This window comes from Macaca mulatta, chromosome 20 (assembly GCF_049350105.2).
Source record: "Macaca mulatta isolate MMU2019108-1 chromosome 20, T2T-MMU8v2.0, whole genome shotgun sequence".
Lineage (NCBI taxonomy): Eukaryota > Metazoa > Chordata > Mammalia > Primates > Cercopithecidae > Macaca > Macaca mulatta.
The window spans coordinates 30198183-30218054 of record NC_133425.1 but is presented as its reverse complement, the minus strand read 5'-3'; the positions used below and the strand labels follow the sequence as shown (position 1 = coordinate 30218054).

Below are 19872 nucleotides of genomic sequence, written 5' to 3'. Positions count from 1 at the left end.
GTTAAAGCCCTCTGTTTAATACTTTTGAGAAGAATAAGATAATTTAGTCAGCTACATCTTATACATTATCACAGGCATGAAGGAACTGTAGAAATGCTTCCACTTATCCTGGAAATCTCTGACTCTTGTGGAAATGATAGAACAACTAGCAGATGAATTTCCAAATTATTCTAGTAAACTTTTAAAAAATGCATTATTCCCATTTAACAGGTAAGGAGATCTTAGACAAGAAAGATCAACATAAACAGATTTTTGGGGCCAGACACTGGCTCAGGCCTGTAATCCCAAACTTTGGGAGGCTGAGGCTGGTGGATCACCTGAGATCAGGACTTTGAGACAATCTTGGCCAACATGGAGAAACCCCATCTCTACTAAAAACAAAAAACAAAAAATTAGCCAGGCATGGTGGCGTGCACCTGTAATCCCAGCTATTCAGGAGGCTGAGGCGGAAGAATCGCTCGAACTCGGGAGGCAGAGGTTGCAGTAAGCTGAGATTGCCATTTGACTCCAGCCTGGGTAACAGTGCAAAACTCCATCTCAAACTAAAAAAGAAAAATAAAATGAAAAACATTTAAAAACAGATTTGCATCAAAAACCAACAATGACAAGCACGAGGATTTTGTTAAGTTAAATGAGCCACAGTTGGGGACTGGCTCATGTTCTTAGAACTTTGCTCCCTCTTCACAATTTAGCTCATGACCCGGCAATTATTCCCTTCCCCACACGGCCTTGGCACTGGTCAGTTTCTGGCCCAGTGGAGTCCCCTTTCCACACTAGAGCATTTCCCCCACTTCCTGATACACTTCCTCCCCTGGCAGGCGCTCTCTCATAGATCAACATGTAACACACCCACCAGGCGCCTCCCTGCTGCAGGGCTGTGGAACTCAGTGACTGTCAGGATGGCCAGTGAGGCTGTGGAGGGAGGCGGCCAGGTCAGAGATATGGTCTTGGGATCCTGTGACCTCACCTCCCCACAGAACTGCAATTGTACGTTACCTGTGGCAATAATGACAGTATACACTTGGGGAACTGAAAATATTTCTGAAAAACTTTGTCCCAGTTACAATTACCTGTTTTTGGTAATTGACAACTTCCCTGCAGCACCTCCAGAGAGATGACAGTGCCTCGAGAGGCTCTGCTTTTCCATGATCCTTTGAGGCAGACAGGGGCTGTCCTGGAGGGAGCAGAAAATGCGGAGTCTGAGACAGAAGGGGATGACAATGAAGCACGGTGGGTGCTGGATTCTGTGCCTCCTGGGATGTGTTTTTGCTGAAACTCTAATTTTCTGTTACTCCCCAAATTCTTTAAATGAGCAATCATTGAATTATAAACAGAGAAATGGGATCACACAAGTAACCTAAGAAGGATTTGTCAACAGATTACAGTGCCAGGAAGAATGTGAGGTTCAACATTGACAAAATAGAGACATCTGTGTAATTCAACACAAGTTGATACGCACATGGAGATTGCATATATACGTAAGTGTGTTTGTGTGTGTGTGTGTTTGGAATATATGTTTTATCAAAATGTAACTCAATAGAGATAGACTCTAAACTGAACACTATTCATAGAAGAAACAAATACATTCAATAAGGAATTTCCTCTCACACAAGCACCAAGTTTATGTAGTTGAGAGGGAAATTCTACTGATAAAGTAATCAATAAACCAATGCTACTTAAACTACTTGAGAGTTATAGAGAGGGCAGTCTTTCCTGAAATCGTTTTTAGGAAGGGTATATAAAGGTGATACCAGAACCTTGCCTAGATTTAGCCATATAGAATACAATAGACAAGGCCCGGCGCGCAGTGGCTCACACTTGTAATCTCAGCACTTTAGGAGGCCGAGGCGGGCGGATCACGAGGTCAGGAAATAGAGACCATCCTGGCTAACACGGTGAAACCCCTTATCTACTAAAAATATAAAAAATTATCCAGTTGTGGTGGTTGGTGCCTGTAGTCCCAGCTATTCGGGAGGCTGAGGCAGGAGAATGGCTTGAACCCAGGAGGCAGAACTTGCAGTGAGCTGAGATTGCACCACTGCATGCCAGCCTGGGTGACAGAGTGAGACACCGTCTCAAAGAAAAAAAAAAGGAATACTCTAGACAAACAGAACATATACATTTAAGAGTAAAAATATTAAATATTAGAAACCATTGCATCAGTATATTAATGCATATTCAATCTCTGTTTATGTTTTAAAGGGAAGTATGACTCAATATTAAGAAATTCATTGATGAAATTAATTGCATTAATAGAATGAATGAGAATGTCATGTGACTATGTTCATCAATGCAAAAAAATTGGCAGAAAATTATGTTTAATAAATTTGTAAGAAATTGGTGTAAAATATTTCTGAAAAACATGAAAATAGATACATAGAAATGAAAAATAATGACACCAAATGTTTGGGTAAGAAAATTCAATAACATTGAGAAGTCAATAATCTTTGAAAAAATGTGTATGTTGAGTTTGACCCAAATACAATACCATGGGCTTGTGTTCTGAAGATCTTAAAAATGTATTGCTATGAAAAATAAACAAAAAACTCCAGGGACAATTTGAAATTTAAAAAAAAAAAAAAAAAAAAAAAAAAAAAAGGCCAGGCACGATGGCTCACGCCTGTAATCCCAACCCTTTGGGAGGCTGAGGTGGGCAGATCACCCGAGGTCAGGAGTTCAAGACCAGCCTGTCCAACATGGTGAAACCCCATCTCTACTAAAACTAAAAAATTAGCCAGGTATGGTGGCACATGCCTGTAGTCCCAGCTACTTGGGAGGCTGAGGCAGCAGAATCGCTTGAACCCCGGAGGCGGAGGTTGCAGTGAGCCAAGATCATACTACTGCACTCCAGCCTGGGCGACAGAGAGAAACTCTGTCTCAAAAAAAAAGAAAAAAAGGAAAAAAAAGAGTGAATTCACTCTGTTATAAATTATTAAAATAGTGTACTGTCGATTCATGAATAGAAATAGAAGTGAGTGGAATAGAAAATTAAAGACAGAATGAAATATATGAAAATGTCACTGATAATAAGACAGCAGTGACAAAAGTAGAAATGTGGACTTGGGGTGTTTGAGCCTTTGTCTCCTCATGTGTTTTGTTGCACAAATAGAGATGGTGTTTCCACAAGTGGAGGGAGGATATTCAACCTTTGAATAGAGTAGCTTTGGCTATTGTCTGAGGAATAACATTTTTACTGGCTCACTACACATTGTAACCTGTCCTAAGAGCCCACAGTGTGTTTGCTGGTGAGCTGAGATGTGGCCGCCTTCAGTAACACTTTATCGCCTACATCTGACCCACTTTCTCTGGGTCCCTTAAAAACAGTCACATCCTGTTTCAGTAATTCCTTCAGCTGGTGATGTGTGTGGCCTGAGACTATCTGAGGACCCTTCCTATCCAGGCCCACAGGGGATAACAGTCTGTGAACAGTCCAGGGAAAGACCCAATGCTTGGAGATGCTGGAACAGGCTACCCCAACGTGTGTTACTCTTCACCTATACTCCAAATTGGCACAAGCAGAAGGTGCCACAGTCCATTAGAAGGGGGAAAAAAACAGATTTGGAAAGAATAAACATCCTTGGTTATGAGACACAAAGATCATCTTCAGAAAATATGCTAAAATGAAATGAATAGATGTTCTATGCCTTGAGTGAAACCTTATTTGTGAGAAATTTTCTCCAAATAATGAAGACATTTATGGTACACAGCAAAAGGCAGAACCAGAAGAAAGGCTGAGGATGATCAGAAGTACCAGCATCCTTGGAATGTGCTGCCAGTTGTCAGCTAGGTAGCTAATATATGTAATTAAAACTGCTAGATATAAGAAAAACAATTTTGTATGTAGAGTGTGTAAAAAGCAATGTTTTGGGTGAATATAGTTGTAAAGGCATGAAATGTGTGTTTTTAGAGAAAAAGCAATTTTGTCTAGTTTAAATGTTACTTAAAGATTGTTTCAAATTGAAGAAATAAAAAAAGATAAAACAGTGAATATGAAAAGTTGTAAAGAAAAAGAGAATGCCCGGGCACGGTAGTTCATGCCTGTAATCCCAGCACTTTGGGAGGCCAAGGCGGGTGGATCACCTGAGGTCAAGAGTTGGAGACCAGCCTGACCAACATGGTGAAACCCCATATCTACTAAAAATACAAAATTAGCCAGGGGTGGTGGTGCATGCCTGTAATCCCAGCTACTGGGGAGGCTGAGGCAGGACAATCGCTTGAACCCAGGAGGCAGAGCTTGCAGTGAGCCAAGATCTTGCCATTGCACTCCAGCCTGAGCGACAAGAGCAAAACTCCATCTCAAAAAAGAAAAAGAATAGAAAAATTGTGAGAGATTGTAAAAGGTTATGAAAAACTGTGGTCAAAAGCTGACTGAGATTGGATGGATTTGTTTATATGGCTTCATTAAAGTTAGCTTCGTATTGGTAATGCACTAATATAAAAGTAAAAGTTTTTTTCTTTTGAACAAGACTTTCATGTAGCATTAGTAAGAGACAATAAACTGTTTTTGCATAGTCTTCTAATAATCTGCAAAAATAAAAAAAGGAAGAAAGAGGAGAGACAGATTCTGTCTCATGCTGTCTTGATTAGGTCTTTCCATTGTTCAGAAAACTGAGTCTCCTCTCTATTAAAAACAGGTTTCTGCTTTTTAAAACCTTTTAATTACCACTTTGTCTAAATGAATGACTATTATTTTACAGTGATCTGTGATTCTATTTTGATCTTGTGTTTTAAAACTTTAATATATGTCACATCCTTCCCAAAAATCACATTTTAAATTTAAAATTAAGTCTTTTGGACCCCAAATTAACTCTGGGATGTTACAGAAGTTCCTTGAAGCATCCTTGAAGGATCCAAAAGCATCCAGACTTATTTGCTATTTTAAATTATGTGGGAAGCATTATCTAATAAGATATAATGTTTAACCTTATTCTAGTTATATTTTATGGATATGTTATTAATATAGGTCCCAAATTTGCATGAGATTTCTAAAATTCTGATTCCTAACATATGTCTTGGTAGCTTATAAGTCATAATTGTGGTTACTATGTAAAATAATTGTAAGCCACAGAAATAATCAAATTTTCTTATCTATCGTGTCTTTATGACTATTTTAAGTCATTTCGACAGCTAATTGCTTAAGTCTTATGAACTTTCTGGAAAGTCTTCACAAGCCAGTAAAATCTTAGAACATTGTGTCTTCAAGGAGGTTCGTGGGAGGATAGAAGGGACCCTGATAAGCACTTATGAATACAAGTTTCTGATAATTTTAGAGTCATTTCATTTGGACCAGGTAAGAAGTCCCAGAACTCTAATGAAGAGATTTGACTATCTTATAAAACTGCTAACCCAAGCAGGACAAGAATAATTGAATATCAAGGGAATACTCTGCCAGATTTTCATACTAAATCAGCCAGTATTGAAATCATTTACATATGCAATTTGAATGAACTTCATGATCTAAGTCAAATGGGAACCCATTTAATAAACAATGCAACATACCTGATTTGAGGCAACAGAACTGGAATTTAAGAAAATATCAATTCGGCCGGGCGCGGTGGCTCAAGCCTGTAATCCCAGCACTTTGGGAGGCCGAGACGGGTGGATCACGAGGTCAGGAGATCGAGACCATCCTGGCTAACACAGTGAAACCCCGTCTCTACTAAAAAATACAAAAATCTAGCTGGGCGAGGTGGCGGGCGCCTGTAGTCCCAGCTACTCGGGAGGCTGAGGCAGGAGAATGGCGTGAACCCGGGAGGCGGAGCTTGCAGTGAGCTGAGATCCGGCCACTGCACTCCAGCCTGGGCGACAGAGCGAGACTCCGCCTCAAAAAAAAAAAAAAGAAAATATCAATTCAGTGTTAAGTGTGGACTCATGGAGAACGTGGACAGCTGCCTAGTCCTTCCTGAGTCCTTAAAGCTTCCCTTATTATAGCACTACACTCCAGGACTCCTCCTGGAAGAAATAAAATAATCCAAAACAAATATATATGTTCAATGTTTGGTATGTTAAACCCATAATCCTGAGAAGACAATCAAAACTTTAGATACATTTCTTCCAACTTTTGGGCCATTTGAACATTTATAGAGGAATGTCATTCAATTGTCATTTTCAGTGCATGTTTTCTGGCTGTATAAAGGGTTTTCCATGCAAGAAGGCTGATGCTACAACAGTAGCAAAAAGGTCCTTAGGAAACGTGTTTCCCTTGTGAGACATTTCTGGAGAAATCTCCAGTGATAGAAGTACTCGTTTCACTGGACAAGTTATAGAACAGATAAGCTATTACAGAGACAATAGCACTAGTCAGAGCTAACTAAATTAATTGGATTGCCTTGGTCAAAGGTATTGCAGATTAATGGCAATCAGTTCCACTTCCAATGGAAAACATAAGTTGACCCCTTATGAAATAGTCACTGCAAGGCCTGTGCCCCTAATAATAGAACCTCATGTATCTTTCATTCCTAAACTCTCATATGACTAAATGCTGCAAAACTGTAATGTATTATGCCAGAGTGTTTTCACCAGGCAAAGGAAGCTTTCATGAGCCACCGAATGAGGACAATCAAGCCCTTCACAATCTAAAACCTAGACCTTGGGTCTTCTGAAAACAACATCAGAGAAAGGCTGTCTTTGCCACCACTCTGTAATAAAACTTGGGACCTTGAATCTTGGGTTCATAATCTCACAACTCAGGAGAACACTTCCAGACTCTTGGAACTGCACACCCAGTAGAGAACTAAGGTAAAGCTAACCAGGGAAGTTTCTCTCCAAAAGCAGATGATATTGTAGATGTGGACAGCTTTCTCAAGATCACAGATCAAGACTTCTCTGCTATCAGAAGACTCTTGCCTCTCTTAATTTTTTCCTTCCTTATGCTTCTCTGAACATTACGACTGGAAAAGGGGCTTTGTGTAAACTCATATGGCATACTATTATTTGTGGGATATTTTGTTTTTTGTTTTGCTTTCTCTCTTTTTTTTTTTTTTTTAGAGTCCCACTCTGTCGCCCAGGCTGGAGTACAGCGGCACGATCTCAGCTCACTGCAACCTCCACTTCCCAGTTTCAAGCGATTCTCCTGCCTCAGCCTTCCGAGTAGCTGGGATTAGAGGGGCACACCACCACACCCAGCTAATTTTTGTATTTTTGGTAGAGACGGGGTTTCACCATGTCGGTCAGGCTGGTCTCGAACTCCTGACCTTGTGATCCAACAGCCTGGGCCTCCCAAAGTGCTGGGATTACAGGTGTGAGCCACTGTGCCTGGCTTTGTTTTGTTTCTGAGACAGAGTCTCGCTCTGTCTCCCAGGCTGGAGTTGCAGTGGTGTGATCTCGGCTCACTGCAACCTCCGCCACCTGGGTTCAAGCAATTCTCCTGCCTCAACCTCCCAAGTACCTGGGATTACAGGCACCAGCCACCACACCCAGCTAATATTTTGTATTTTTAGTAGAAACAGAGTTTCACCATGTTGGCCAGGCTGGTCTCAAACTCCTGACCTCCGGTGATCCACCCGCCTCAGCCTCCCAAAGTGCTGGGATTACAGGCCTGAGCCACCGCACCCGGCCTACATGTGGGGTATTTTGAAGCCAGTCTTCTACACGGCCAACCTTATGCCTTAAGGGATAAAAGATGAAGGGCCAATGTGGATGAGGAATTTTAATGGTAGCTTTGTTGCTCTATAACAGTCAGAGACAGAACGCTGGTTCACTCCTGTTAACCTACAGCATAGGGTGAAGAAAATATTGCCAGGAGGCCTTCACCCTTGCAGATGAGCATCATTTCTTAGGTGTCTTTTTCTATTGTTTAGAGTAAATATAAATGAGGCAATGATTAGACATTTGTCCCTCGTAGTGGGCTCTATAGCAGCTTCTACTGCAAAGGCTTTGGTTGTACAGCAGTCTTCAAGTTTCCTTGCTATAGTTGTGCTAGATAATAGAATAACTCTAGATGACCCAATGGCTGAACGAGGAAGAATCTGCACATGGTTGAATATATAGGTATTAGAGAGATTTAGTTGTAGGGAATTAACAAACAGCCTGCTGGGTTAAAACAAGTACTCTATCTAGCTCACTCCTTGATCTATTTGATTTTAGTTGGTTTGGTTTGGACCCTGGCTAAGGAGCATACTCCAAACTCTTGGTATTATCCTCCAGATATTCACAACAGTAGTCTCCCAAGTACATTGTATTCTCTCAAAAGTATTAAATGTTTGTGTGCAGTCATCTATGAAATGGCAAATGATCTCTTTGACTGGAATGAAAAAAAAACTCAAAGAAATGTTTGATCATTATTTGAAATGCTTGTTCCCTGGTGCTGTAAAGAAATAGCACTTGAACATAAATTTAATTTACTCAGCAAGGCCATTTTTACTTCCTGCAGAAAGGGTACACTTGCCAGCAGTTTTGCCATGAGAGTACACCAAACAAAGAAGACAGTGTCATTTATAACCTGATGTGTCCACCCTACTGCTGTGTCCGGTTTCCATTGGCTGGAATGGGACCTCACATTCTGTATTTGTCCCGATTGGCTAGCAACTTAGAACTTTTTAAAAGAGGCAAAGGCAGAGGAGAACAAAGGAAGGAGGAAGTAACTTGTGGAATACTGAAAAAGGTAAAAACACCTTCAAATAAGGAAGAGGAACAGGCTATGACCTAATGCTTGCTTGAACCAGTATGAGCACGCCAGGGCAAAATTGTGGGAGTTAAGAACATAAAGTACATTGATTTCTTTATTATGGCTAGCAGATATTTAAGAATGTTAACACAGGTCTTTGAATCAATTTTGCTTCTAAGAGAAGTTACTATTTATTCCTAACTAAATGGGGAGGAAAGTCTTTGAAGAGGAACCTCTACTTTACTTTTTACAATCATGAAAGCACCACAATCTATGAATGATTTGCTGAGACCAGAAGCCCAACATGATAGTGACTCAGAGTAGCACTAAAGCCCTACATTTTGGTCACACACAAAATTGAGAGGTTGACCAAAAGAGGAGATGGTTAAATTAAGTTTAGCCTAAAGCTGTCTTCTTACATATTTTAAGTTTGGCCTAAAAGGTTCTCTCTACCTAGTTAACTGTAACTTACCTGGACGTATAGATAGACTATGGCCTGCTCTTGTACCAATCATTGAGCTTTGGCTGATCAAAGATGGCCAATTGTTCACATCATGTTCAAATAAGATAAAGCCAAGCTATACACAATGCAACTTTTTCTGCACCTCACTTCTGTACTTTTTTCTGTACCTCACTTCTGTACTTTTTTCTGTATGTTACTTTCTTGATTCTGTCCACAAATCCTCTCCAACCACACAGCAGCATGGAGTTTTTCTGAGGGAGCTGCCTGGTTTGCAAGTCATTCTTTGCTCAATTAAATCATGTTCAACTTAATTTGCCTAAAGGTTTTTTTAAAAACATGACCAAGATGAACAACAACTTGGAATACGTTACATGGGAGGAACATGGTAGGTGATGTTGGGAGGATGAGGTGAGGCCAGAATGGGGTTTGAGGGCGAGAGAGGGACCCGTCTGTGAGGCTGATGAGATTGCTATTAGTAACTATGCCTGTTATATGGAGACAGGGTTATTACCCCTGCCAAACATAAGAGAAGAGGAAAAGCAGGAGGTATTTCCCTCTCATTTTTTACATTTCTACAAGAGCCAAGTACATGGCTTCTATCCTTCATTCTCACAGTGTCCAGAATAATCAGCAATGTCCAGTGAAGAAGGGGCTCAAGTACACACAGCAGTCTTCTAAATACTGACCAAAACAAATTCGGTTTAAAAATCATCTACATCTTTCTCCGTCACAAAATTTTTATCAAGTTAATTTTTAAATTGTTTGATTTTTTAAAAACTTTTTAAATATATAAACATTGCTTTCAAAATTCTGGTTGGTTAAATGCCAAGACCAGCTCGGTTGGGGAGACCCTAACCCAGCGGTGTTAGAAGAATTAAAGACACACACACAGAAATATAGCGTGTGGAGTGGGAAATCAGGGGACTCACAGCCTTCAGAGCTGAGAGCCCTGAACAGAGATTTACCCATATTGTCAACATTTGTCAATATTGTCAATATTTATTGACAGCAAGCTAGTGATAAACATTGTTTCTATAGATAATAGATTAACTAAAAGTATTCCATATGGGAAACAAAGGAATGGGCTGAAACAAAAGGATGGGCTCTGGGTAGTTATCTGCAGCAGGAGCATGTCCTTAAGGCACAGATCGCTCATGCCATTGTTTGTGGTTTAAGAATGCCTTTAAGCGGTTTTCTGCCCTGGGTGGGCCAGGTGTTCCTTCTCCTCATTCCGGTGAACCCACAACCTTCAGCATGGGCATCATGGCCATCATGAACAAATCACAGTGCTGCAGATTTTGTTTATGGCCACTTTTGCAGCCAGTTTGGGGCCATTAAATGGCCAGATTTGGGGCCTATCACCAGCATGTCCCCCTTCTTGTTTTTGCAGGGCAATAAAAGCAAAGGTGGCTTTATCACGGTAAGCTACTTCTCACAGGAGTCAGGATCCGCATCTGCAGACTGCACAAAGACAAACAATACAGATTAAAAGCACAATTATCATTGAAATTACAGAGCCTCCAAGTGTCTTTATCTATTTTAATGGGTTAATAGCTGCTAATCCGTCTGCAGCTCCTTCAAGCACTCCAGTGCCTGGTATTAAGGTCAGGTGTTCCTGGGATGCTTTAAATATTTGTTCTTTTAATTTTGCAATATCCAAAGACAAGTTTGTAGAGTGTCCTTCTAGATGCTTTTTTATTTTTTCCCAAATTTTGTTCTTATTAAGAACCATTAATCGTTTCCACAAATCCTTATGTTTAACTCCTACAGCAGGCCATATCATTTGAGGTTGAAGTGCCACTATACTGCCATGTTTCCAGATAATAGGAACTCTTGCCATACTTGTTACCATTTCTACCATCTGACTGTTTTGTTTAGACCAGTTGAACATAGTGTGGCTGTGGCACACTATGCTTCAACACTGTGCTCCAATCCAGTGATCATAACATTGGAGTAATATTTCTAGAGTGGGGGCAACACAAAGTATATCATCCATATAATGAATAATGTAACACTGTGAAAAATTTTTACAAGTAAGTTCAATTGCTTGCCCTACATCAGTCTGGCAAATTGTTGGACTATTTAACATGCCTCGTGGCAACACTTTCCAATGAAAACGCTTAGCAGGCTGCAGGTTGTTTACTGCAGGAATTGTAAATGCAAATGGTTCACAGTCTTGCTCAGCTAAGGGAATAGTAAAGAAACAGCCTTTTAAATCTATGACTATTAAAGGTCAATTTATTGGAATCATAGCAGGAAAAGGCAATCCTGGCTGCAATGCTCCCATAGGTTGTGTAACTGAATTAATGGCTCTTAAGTCAGTTAACATTCTCCATTTACCTGATTTTTCCTTCATTACAAAAACTGGAGAATTCCAAGGGGAAAATGTTGGAGCTGTGTGTTCTTTTTCTAATTGTTCAGCAACTAAGTCCTCTAAAGCCTCCAGTTTCTCTTTACTTAGCGGCCATTGTTCTATCCAAATTGGCTTATCTGTTAACCATTTTAAAGGTATAGGCTCTGGAAGCTTAACAATGGCCACCATCAAAACTGATATCCTAAACCTTTGTGGGAACTTTGTCTTTCCACTTGAAGCGGTTCCTTCGAACCTTGCAAATTTTTTACTAGTCCTACACCAGGGACATACCCCATTTCATGCATCATATATTGACTTTGAGGGATGTATAATTGCTCTGGAATTAGAACTTGTGCTCCCAATCGTTGTAATAAATCTCTCCCTCATAAATTTATAGGATCAGAAGTTATAATTGGTTGAATAGTCCCAGGTTGTCCATCGGGCCCTTCACAATGCAAATATAACTACTTCGATATACTTCAGGGGCTTTACCAAATCCAACTATGTTAAATTTAGTGAGTTAAATTGGCCACACGGATGGCCAGTGCTGCAGAGAAATGATTGAAATATCCGCTCCTGTATCTACCAAACCTTTACATTTCTTTCCCTGAATAGTTATTTCACAGGTAGGATGTTTATCAGTAATTTGATTCACCTAATAAGCTGCTTTGCCTTGTTTATTTGTGCTTCCAAATCCTCCTGTTCGTTTAATTTCACTTTTCCCCATTTCTACATATGACACAATCAGGGGCTGTGCTGTGAACTCTCCTGGTTCTGCTTTCCAGGGAACAGAAGTAGATGTAACAATTTGAATTTCCCCATTATAATCTGAATCAATGACTCCTATTTGTACTTGCACTCCTTTTAAATTTAAACTAGACCTGCCTAGAAGTAATCCAATTGTCCCTACTGGCAAGGGTCCACAGACCCCTGTTGCAACTTTTTGCGGGGGTTCCCCAGGCAGAAGGCTAACAGCTTTTGTGCAGCATAAATCTACTGCAGCACTCCCAGCTGTGGCAGGTGACAGACATTGTACAGGGGTTAGGGAATGGCCTGAGCCGGAAATGCCCCAGTTTGGAATGGGGCCCAGGACAGACCCCTCATGCCATTTCCCGAATTAAAAAGGAAAAGGCTCAAATGTGGCTATAATATTTCCCTGTTGATCTGGGGGGTGTATTCTAACGGGGAACTGCCAAGCCTCTATATCACCCTCTCATCTAGCTTGCTGAATTCCTGCCTGAATAGAACTGAGAGCAGCCGCTCAAGGTGCTGCTCTAACAGTCACGAGGGCAACTACTTTTCACCCAGTGTCCTCTGGAAAAGAAAGATCTGGAGGATCAGGCCACTCTTTTTCTTCAAAATAATGAGGGTATGTGGCCAGGCGCGGTGGCTCAAGCCTGTAATCCTAGCACTTTGGGAGGCCGAGGCGGGCGGATCACGAGGTCAGGAGATCGAGACCATCCTGGCTGACACGGTGAAACCCCGTCTCTACTAAAAAATACAAAAAACTAGCCGGGCGAGGTGGCGGGCGCCTGTAGTCCCAGCTACTGGGGAGGCTGAGGCAGGAGAATTGCGTGAACCCGGGAGGCGGAGCCTGCAGTGAGCTGAGATCCGGCCACTGCACTCCAGCCTGGGCGGCAGAGCGAGACTCCGTCTCAAAAAAAAAAATAAAAAATAAAAAATAAAAAATAATAATGAGGGTGTTCAGAAGGGTAGGGATGAACCTGTCCCTCCTTTGCTGCTTTAGCTTTAGCTGGCAAACAAACCTGCTCTGTCATCTCTTCTGTTAATTCGTTATACTTTCCTTCCTCCTCATCATGAGTGTGAAGAGGTTCCAAGGTGGAACAAACCGAGCCCACATTTGTTCCATTGTTACCCTGATGCTTCCAAGCTCCCCTTCTTACTCACCACGGGGATTGCTTAAGAGTACTCGGGTGTCCTACAGCTTAGTTCCATGTTCTCCAGCCCTTGCTCCGGTGACCATTCAACCTGGGTTCGAGCCCCCACATTGGGTGCTGCTTGCCAAGACCAGCTCGGTCAGGGAGACCCTAACCCAGCAGCGCTAGAGGAATTAAAGATACACACACAGAAATATAGCATGTGGAGTAGGAAATCAGGGGAGTCACAGCCTTCAGAGCTGACAGCCCTGAACAGAGATTTACTCACATATTTATTGACAGCAAGCCAGTGATAAATAGTGTTTCTATAGATGATAGATTAACTAAAAATATTCCTTATGGGAAACAAAGGGACGGGCTGAAACAAAGGGATGGGCTCTGGCTAGTTATCTGCAGCAGGAGCATGTCCTTAAGGCACAGATCGCTCATGCCATTGTTTGTGGTTTAAGAACGCCTTTAAGCGGTTTTCTGCCCTGGATGGGCCAGGTGTTCCTTCTCCTCATTCTGGTAAACCCACAACTTTCAGCATGGGCGTCATGGCCATCACAAACATGTCACAGTGCTGCAGAGACTTTGTTTATGGTCAGTTTTGGGGCCAGTTTATGGACAGATTTGGGGGCCTATCCCCAGCAGTTAGGCAATTATGTGAAGTTCACAAAGTATAGGAGAAGTTCCAAGAAAATGTCAGAGCTGTAACTACTCCTAGAGTGTGCTTTGGGGCTGCTGTCTCGTTCTCAGGGTGTCCCCAAATCCTCCAGCCTGGACGCTGCCTCCAGGGTCCACCCTTGTGGGAGGTCCCACTGAGACTTCCTTCACCAGAGCCCAGAAAGAGCCAAGTCAAGCTCAGCCCACAGTGGCTGCTCACCCCGGGGTGATCTGTCTGCTCTGCTGTCAGTTACACCACTGCTGTCTACTCTCAACCAAGTCTACCCCACAAGGAGACGTGGGCGGCCATGCCCGATCATGCCTTTGGTAACAATCCCCCTGCATCTCACCTGTCTACAGCTCCTCACATTCCTTGAAGCTTGGTTTCCTTTATCAGGATTAGGGGTTTTCAGTGTGGCGGGGACTCTTGATAGTCGCAGAATGGCATCTATGAGGCCAAACCATGTCTGAATTGACACTCCATATACCTATGTACTGGCCATGCGGTTTGGCAACTTTGTGAGCCTCAGTTTCCAAGTAAGTAATATTTCTCTAATTAAAAGTTTTCACAACTTCAAGTTCTTGTTAATTGTCCATGTCAAGATTACAGGCTAAATTATGGTTCTATTCAGCTGACCATGAGATGAGGAGATCATCCTTGACTATCCTGGTAGGTGCAGCAAAATCACAAAGGTCCTTAGAAGTGAAAGGATGCAGGAGAGAGTTGGCCTGGTGTGATGTCAGAAAGACTGGACCTGGTGGTCACTGCTGGCTTTCAAGCTGGAAAGGGACCAGGAGTGAAAGAATGTGGGTTCTTCTATAGACTAGAAGAGGAAAGAAAAAGAACTCTTTTCCAGAGACTCCAAGGGGAACACAGCCTAGAGAACAACTTAATTTTAGCCTGCTGAGTCTCATTTCGGATTTCTGACTTCTAAGTCCATAAGATCATAAATCTGTTTATTTATTTATTTTGAGACAAGATCTTGCTCTGTAGCCCAGGCTGGAGTGCATTGGTGTGATCTCGGCTAACTGCAACCTCCACCTCCCAAGTTCAAGCAACTTTCCCACCTCAGCCTCCTGAGTAGCTGGGACTACAGGCACACACCACCACACCTAGCTAATTTTTGTATTTTTAGTAGAGATAGGGTTTCACCATGTTAGCCAGGCTGGTCTTGAACTCCCGGCTTCAGGTGATCTGCCTGCTGCGGCCTCCCAAAGTGCTGGGATTACAGGCGTGAGCCATCTGCCCAGACAGTAAGATAATAAATTGATGATGTTTTGAGCCACCAAGTTTGTGATCATTTGTAATGACAGTCATGTGAAACCACACCACAGATATGGAAAGAAGTTCACCTTCACTTACCATGAAAGTCATGGAAAAAAAATAAATCATCTTTTTTTTTTTTCTTTTTTGCCTACTAGGTTAGCATTAATTAAAGAATTTTTTAAACTAATAAAAAAAAAAAAGAAAGAAAAACCTTAATATCCTTGAGCCAGTCAGTAGAAAAAATGATACCATGGTTCCTTACTGGAGAAAGAAAAAAAAATTAGCTCAAACACTTAAGGTGGTAATTTGGAAATATACATAGCTATTTTACATGGACTTGTCCTCTGACCCAATATACTAATGGCTAGAAATGTACAGTCCTCTATTTCCCAAAGCCTGCTAAACAACATGTACAGAATTTTTTTAAAGCAGCTTTATTGAGGTAAAATGGAATATCAATAACCGCCTATATTCAACGTGCAAAATGTGTGAAGTTGAATACCTGTTGAAGCCATCACCACAGTCCACAGCGTGACCTTCCCATGACCCCGAGGTGTGCTCAGGCTCCGGAATCGGAAACTCCTTCTCAGTTTGCATCGGTGTGCGGCCCTTCCGGGAAGCGCAGCCCCGGGCACCAGGACGGCGCGCCGGGGTCCCTGCGGGGCGGCGGTGGAGGAGCGGGGTCTGGTCGGGTCCGAGCCAGCGCGAACCCTGGGCGCGTCACGGTCTGCGCGGCGCCTGTGCGCCCGGCGGCTGCGGTCGGGAAGTGTCTGTAGCCAGTTCCTCCTGCGGGAACTTGGGGGCGGCTCGGGGAGGCGTGGCTCCGCGGGCGGCTGGTCCCAGCTGAGCTGCGGCCGGAGCTCTTGGGGCACCCGGGGCTGTCCGGTGACCTGGCCCGGGCCGTGGGGACCTCATGACCTCCGCGGGGACGCGCCGGGGACGCGGCCTGGGCCCGGCTGCTCCTGGGCTCCGGCCAGGGAGTCGCAGAGTGGAAACTCCCCAGAGGCGCAGGGCCTGGTGACAGCGTCCTGGATGCAGGACTTTGGGGCGATGGGCTCTGGGGGCGCCCTGGGGCGTGGCCCGGGACATGGTGGAGTTCCCACAGGTCAGTTAAAGGGCGGCCGGGAGGCATCGAGGTCGGTGAATTGTACAGACCATCCTAAATTGTCACATAACGTCACGGCTTCGCTCCTTTGCTCTCAAAGGGATACCCCCCTCCCGCCACCCGCGCCGCTGCCCATACCCTTGTTTTCCTTATTCAGGGGTGTGCGCCTGTCAGGGGTGTGCTCCTGAGGTGGATGAGTTTGCATCTTTGCTTTGGCAAACATTTTGAACCCGACCTTCCTGGGGGGGGTTGGACTCACATCTAGGAACAGAAAAGGGAGCCTAGGGAAGTCGCGCTTCGGTCCAGAAGCGACCCCCCAGCCCCCACCTTGCCTTGGGACAGCAGCCTTTGCGCAGCCTTAGGAGCCCGGAAAGGCCACAGCCGGAGGACAGGACCACAGCCCGGGAATGCGCTTGTCCTGCTCTCAAATCCTGCGACTTCGCCCACCCGTTGCAATCTTGACCTCTTTGTATTTTACCAACTAGATTTTTGAAACTCTTGTTTTTGGACTTCAAAGGGTTTTTTTGTTGTTGTTGTTGTTGTTGTTTTTAAATCAAACCAACAATTTTTAAATAGATTTGATAAAAATCTTGCGATGGAAAATGACGTGATAATTCTCAACTCTAATGGACTTTCTGGCCGTGTTTAGAAGAGGATGTGGGCACCTGAGTCCCTCCCGGCCAGGCTCACTAACTGCTCAGGACCGCGGGTGACAAGGGAAGGAAGCCATACACTTGACTCCCGGCTCCCTTTAGAAAAATGACACTGAGAAGCAAAGTCCTCCTCCTAGTAGACTTTGAGGCTCAGATACTATTACTATTATTATTGAGATGGAGCCTCGCTCTGGGCTCACTGCAACCTCTGCCTCCCGTGCTCAAGCGATATTTTTGCCTCAGCCTCCTGAGTAACTGGGATTATAGGCACGAGCCACCATACCCAACTAATTTTTGTATTCTTAGTAGAGACAGGGTTTCACCATGTTGATCAGGCTGGTCTCAAACTCCTGACCTCAAATGATCCACATGCCTCCGCTTCCCAAAGTGCTGGGATTACAGGTGTGAGCTACCACGCCCGGCAAGGCTCAGATTTTAATAACAGAATTTCCATGGCTGACTGATGTCACACAGGACTTACTTTTAAACTTTGTTGGGAAAAAAATTAATATGAGTCCTATAAGTAAAACAGAGCCCTAGAGAAGCAGGTCCACACTCTCAGTGTTTTGGCTCTGGAGTATGACAGTTCCTACCAATGACAGCTACACAGACATTTGAACGGTTCCTACCAATGATAGCTACACAGACATTTGGAGGTTTTGCCTTCTTTTAGGTAAATTCAAGGAAGATGATCTGTAAACGATCAGTGTCACATTTCTACTTCTTTGGTGGAACTTAGGCAGATAGCAGTGGGATCTCCAGGAGAGAATTTCACATGATTATTTATACTCCTCTTGTCTAAATCACCCCACTACCTTCTGGAGGTACCACAGCAGCCTCTCTACTGGTTCCCTGATGCTAGCTTCATCTACAGTCCGTTTCCTTACTGCAGCCAGAGCGTGTTTTTTTTTTTTAAACATGATATTTCCTTGTTTAGAACTGTTCAGCAGTTTTTGTTGATGAATAAATTCCAACATACCCTGGCATTAGAATAGCTTAACAGGAGTGGGGAGTGGAGGGCTCAGAAATCAGAGCATCTGAGCAGATCCCATGTTCACTGAGCTGTGTGAGAAGACACATTACTTCTCAGTGTTTGCCTCTTCAGTTTGTCTTAAAAAAAAAAAAAAAAGAAAAGAAAAAGAAAAAAGACGTAGGAAAATCACAAATTTCCCATGCTGGAGTGCAGTGGTGCAATCTCAGCTCACTTCTCCAACCTCCACCTCAGGGGTTCCAGCGATTCTCCTGCCTCGGTCTCCTGAGTAGCTGGGATTAAAAACGCCCACCAATACACCCAGCTAATTTTTGTATTTTTAGTAGAGATGGAGTTTCACCATGTTCGCCAGACTGGTCTTGAACTCCTGACCTCAGGTGATCTGCCCGTCTCATTCTCTCAAAGTGCTCGGATAACAGGCAGAGCAACCACACCCGGCTATTGATACATTTCTTAATACAAGCTCCTTGTTCTGCTATTTTGATATATTAAATATCCAGCAATAAATTTCTAAGTTCACAAATCTACAGAAATAAAATTAAACCTATTGCTGAAGACAAATTTTGTATTGCAGTTTTATGAGCTTTCATTCCTTCTCCACTTGCAGGTAAATGCTATTTAGCAGCATGAAGACATTTCACTTCTGTAGAAGGTGTTAGAAACAATATAGCAGTAATAGAATTTATAACTACAAAACTGTGCACCCTTAAGATTGAAAATTCAAGCACATCTCTCCCAAAACATTTGTGATGAATAATGTGTCAACAAAAAATATACAGTCATTATAGTCAACTCAATTTATACACTAAAGTCTTTTTTGTTTGTTTTGGGGGGTTTTTCTGAGATGGAGTTTCACTCTTGTTGCCCAGCCTGGAGTGCAATGACACAATCTCAGCTCACTGCAACCTCCACCTCCTAGGTTCAAGCGATTATCCTGCCTCAGCCTCCCAAGTAGCTGGGATTACAGGCACCTGCCACCATGCCCAGCTAATTTTTTGTATTTTTTTTTTTTTTTAAATAGAGACAGGGTTTCACCATGTTAGCCAGGCTGGTCTTGAACTCCTGACCTCAGATGATCCACCTGCCTCGGCCTCCCAAAGTGCTGGGATTAAGGCGTGAGCCACTGCGCCCAGTCTAATTTATACACTAAAGTCTTTTATATGTTAATTTGGGGCACTAACTCCATTATGTGACACTCCTTCTGTTTGATTTGTTTTGTTTATGGTATCAGCAAAAACTCTTAAGTTGTAAGAAGGAAGAAAGTGTAAAAAAACAAACTATTCATGAAAAATGTAATTAATTATCATGAGTACACAAACTCTAGAGGTTACAATAGAAGTTTTATATGGAAAATCCAATCAATACAGTAATTTGCAAGGTTGGGAGAGGGGATGCTCATGGACAAATGGGCCTCTGACATCTGTAGAATCTTTAATTTGGTTCATCTACCTTCAGAAAACCTTTCACAAAAAAACATGACATTTGCTATAGAAAGATCAAGTAGTTTATTCCCTCACACATACAAAAATAGGAAACTGAGGCTTACAGAAGCTAGATTACCTACCTTGAGATATCTATATATCTATATCTATCTCTATATATCTATGTATCTATATATCTATGTATCATCTATATATCTATATATCATCTATATATCTATATATCTATATATCTATGTCTCTATATATCTCTATATATCTATATATCTCTATATATCTACATATCTACATTTATCTATCTATATCTATATATATCTAGATATATATAGATATAGATAGATAGATAGATAGATAGATAGATAGATAGATAGATATAGATAGATAAGATTTTTTTTTTTTGAGCCAGAGTCTCGCTTTGTTTCCCAGGCTGGAGTGCAGTGGTGGGATCACTGC

At 42.5% G+C, this 19872-nt stretch overlaps 1 protein-coding gene across 1 annotated transcript; it reads right to left on the bottom strand.

Annotated features, from left to right (window-relative positions):
* Positions 1 to 245: 245 nt before the first annotated feature.
* LOC114674304 (uncharacterized) lies at positions 246 to 16320 on the bottom strand. Its single transcript, XM_077984762.1, has 4 exons — positions 16254 to 16320; positions 15734 to 16141; positions 1071 to 1174; positions 246 to 542 (listed from the first exon to the last, which is right to left on the bottom strand). Exons 1-4 carry the CDS (start codon positions 16318 to 16320, stop codon positions 429 to 431), a joined length of 693 nt encoding a protein of 230 aa, XP_077840888.1. The 3' UTR covers positions 246 to 428.
* Positions 16321 to 19872: the final 3552 nt, after the last annotated feature.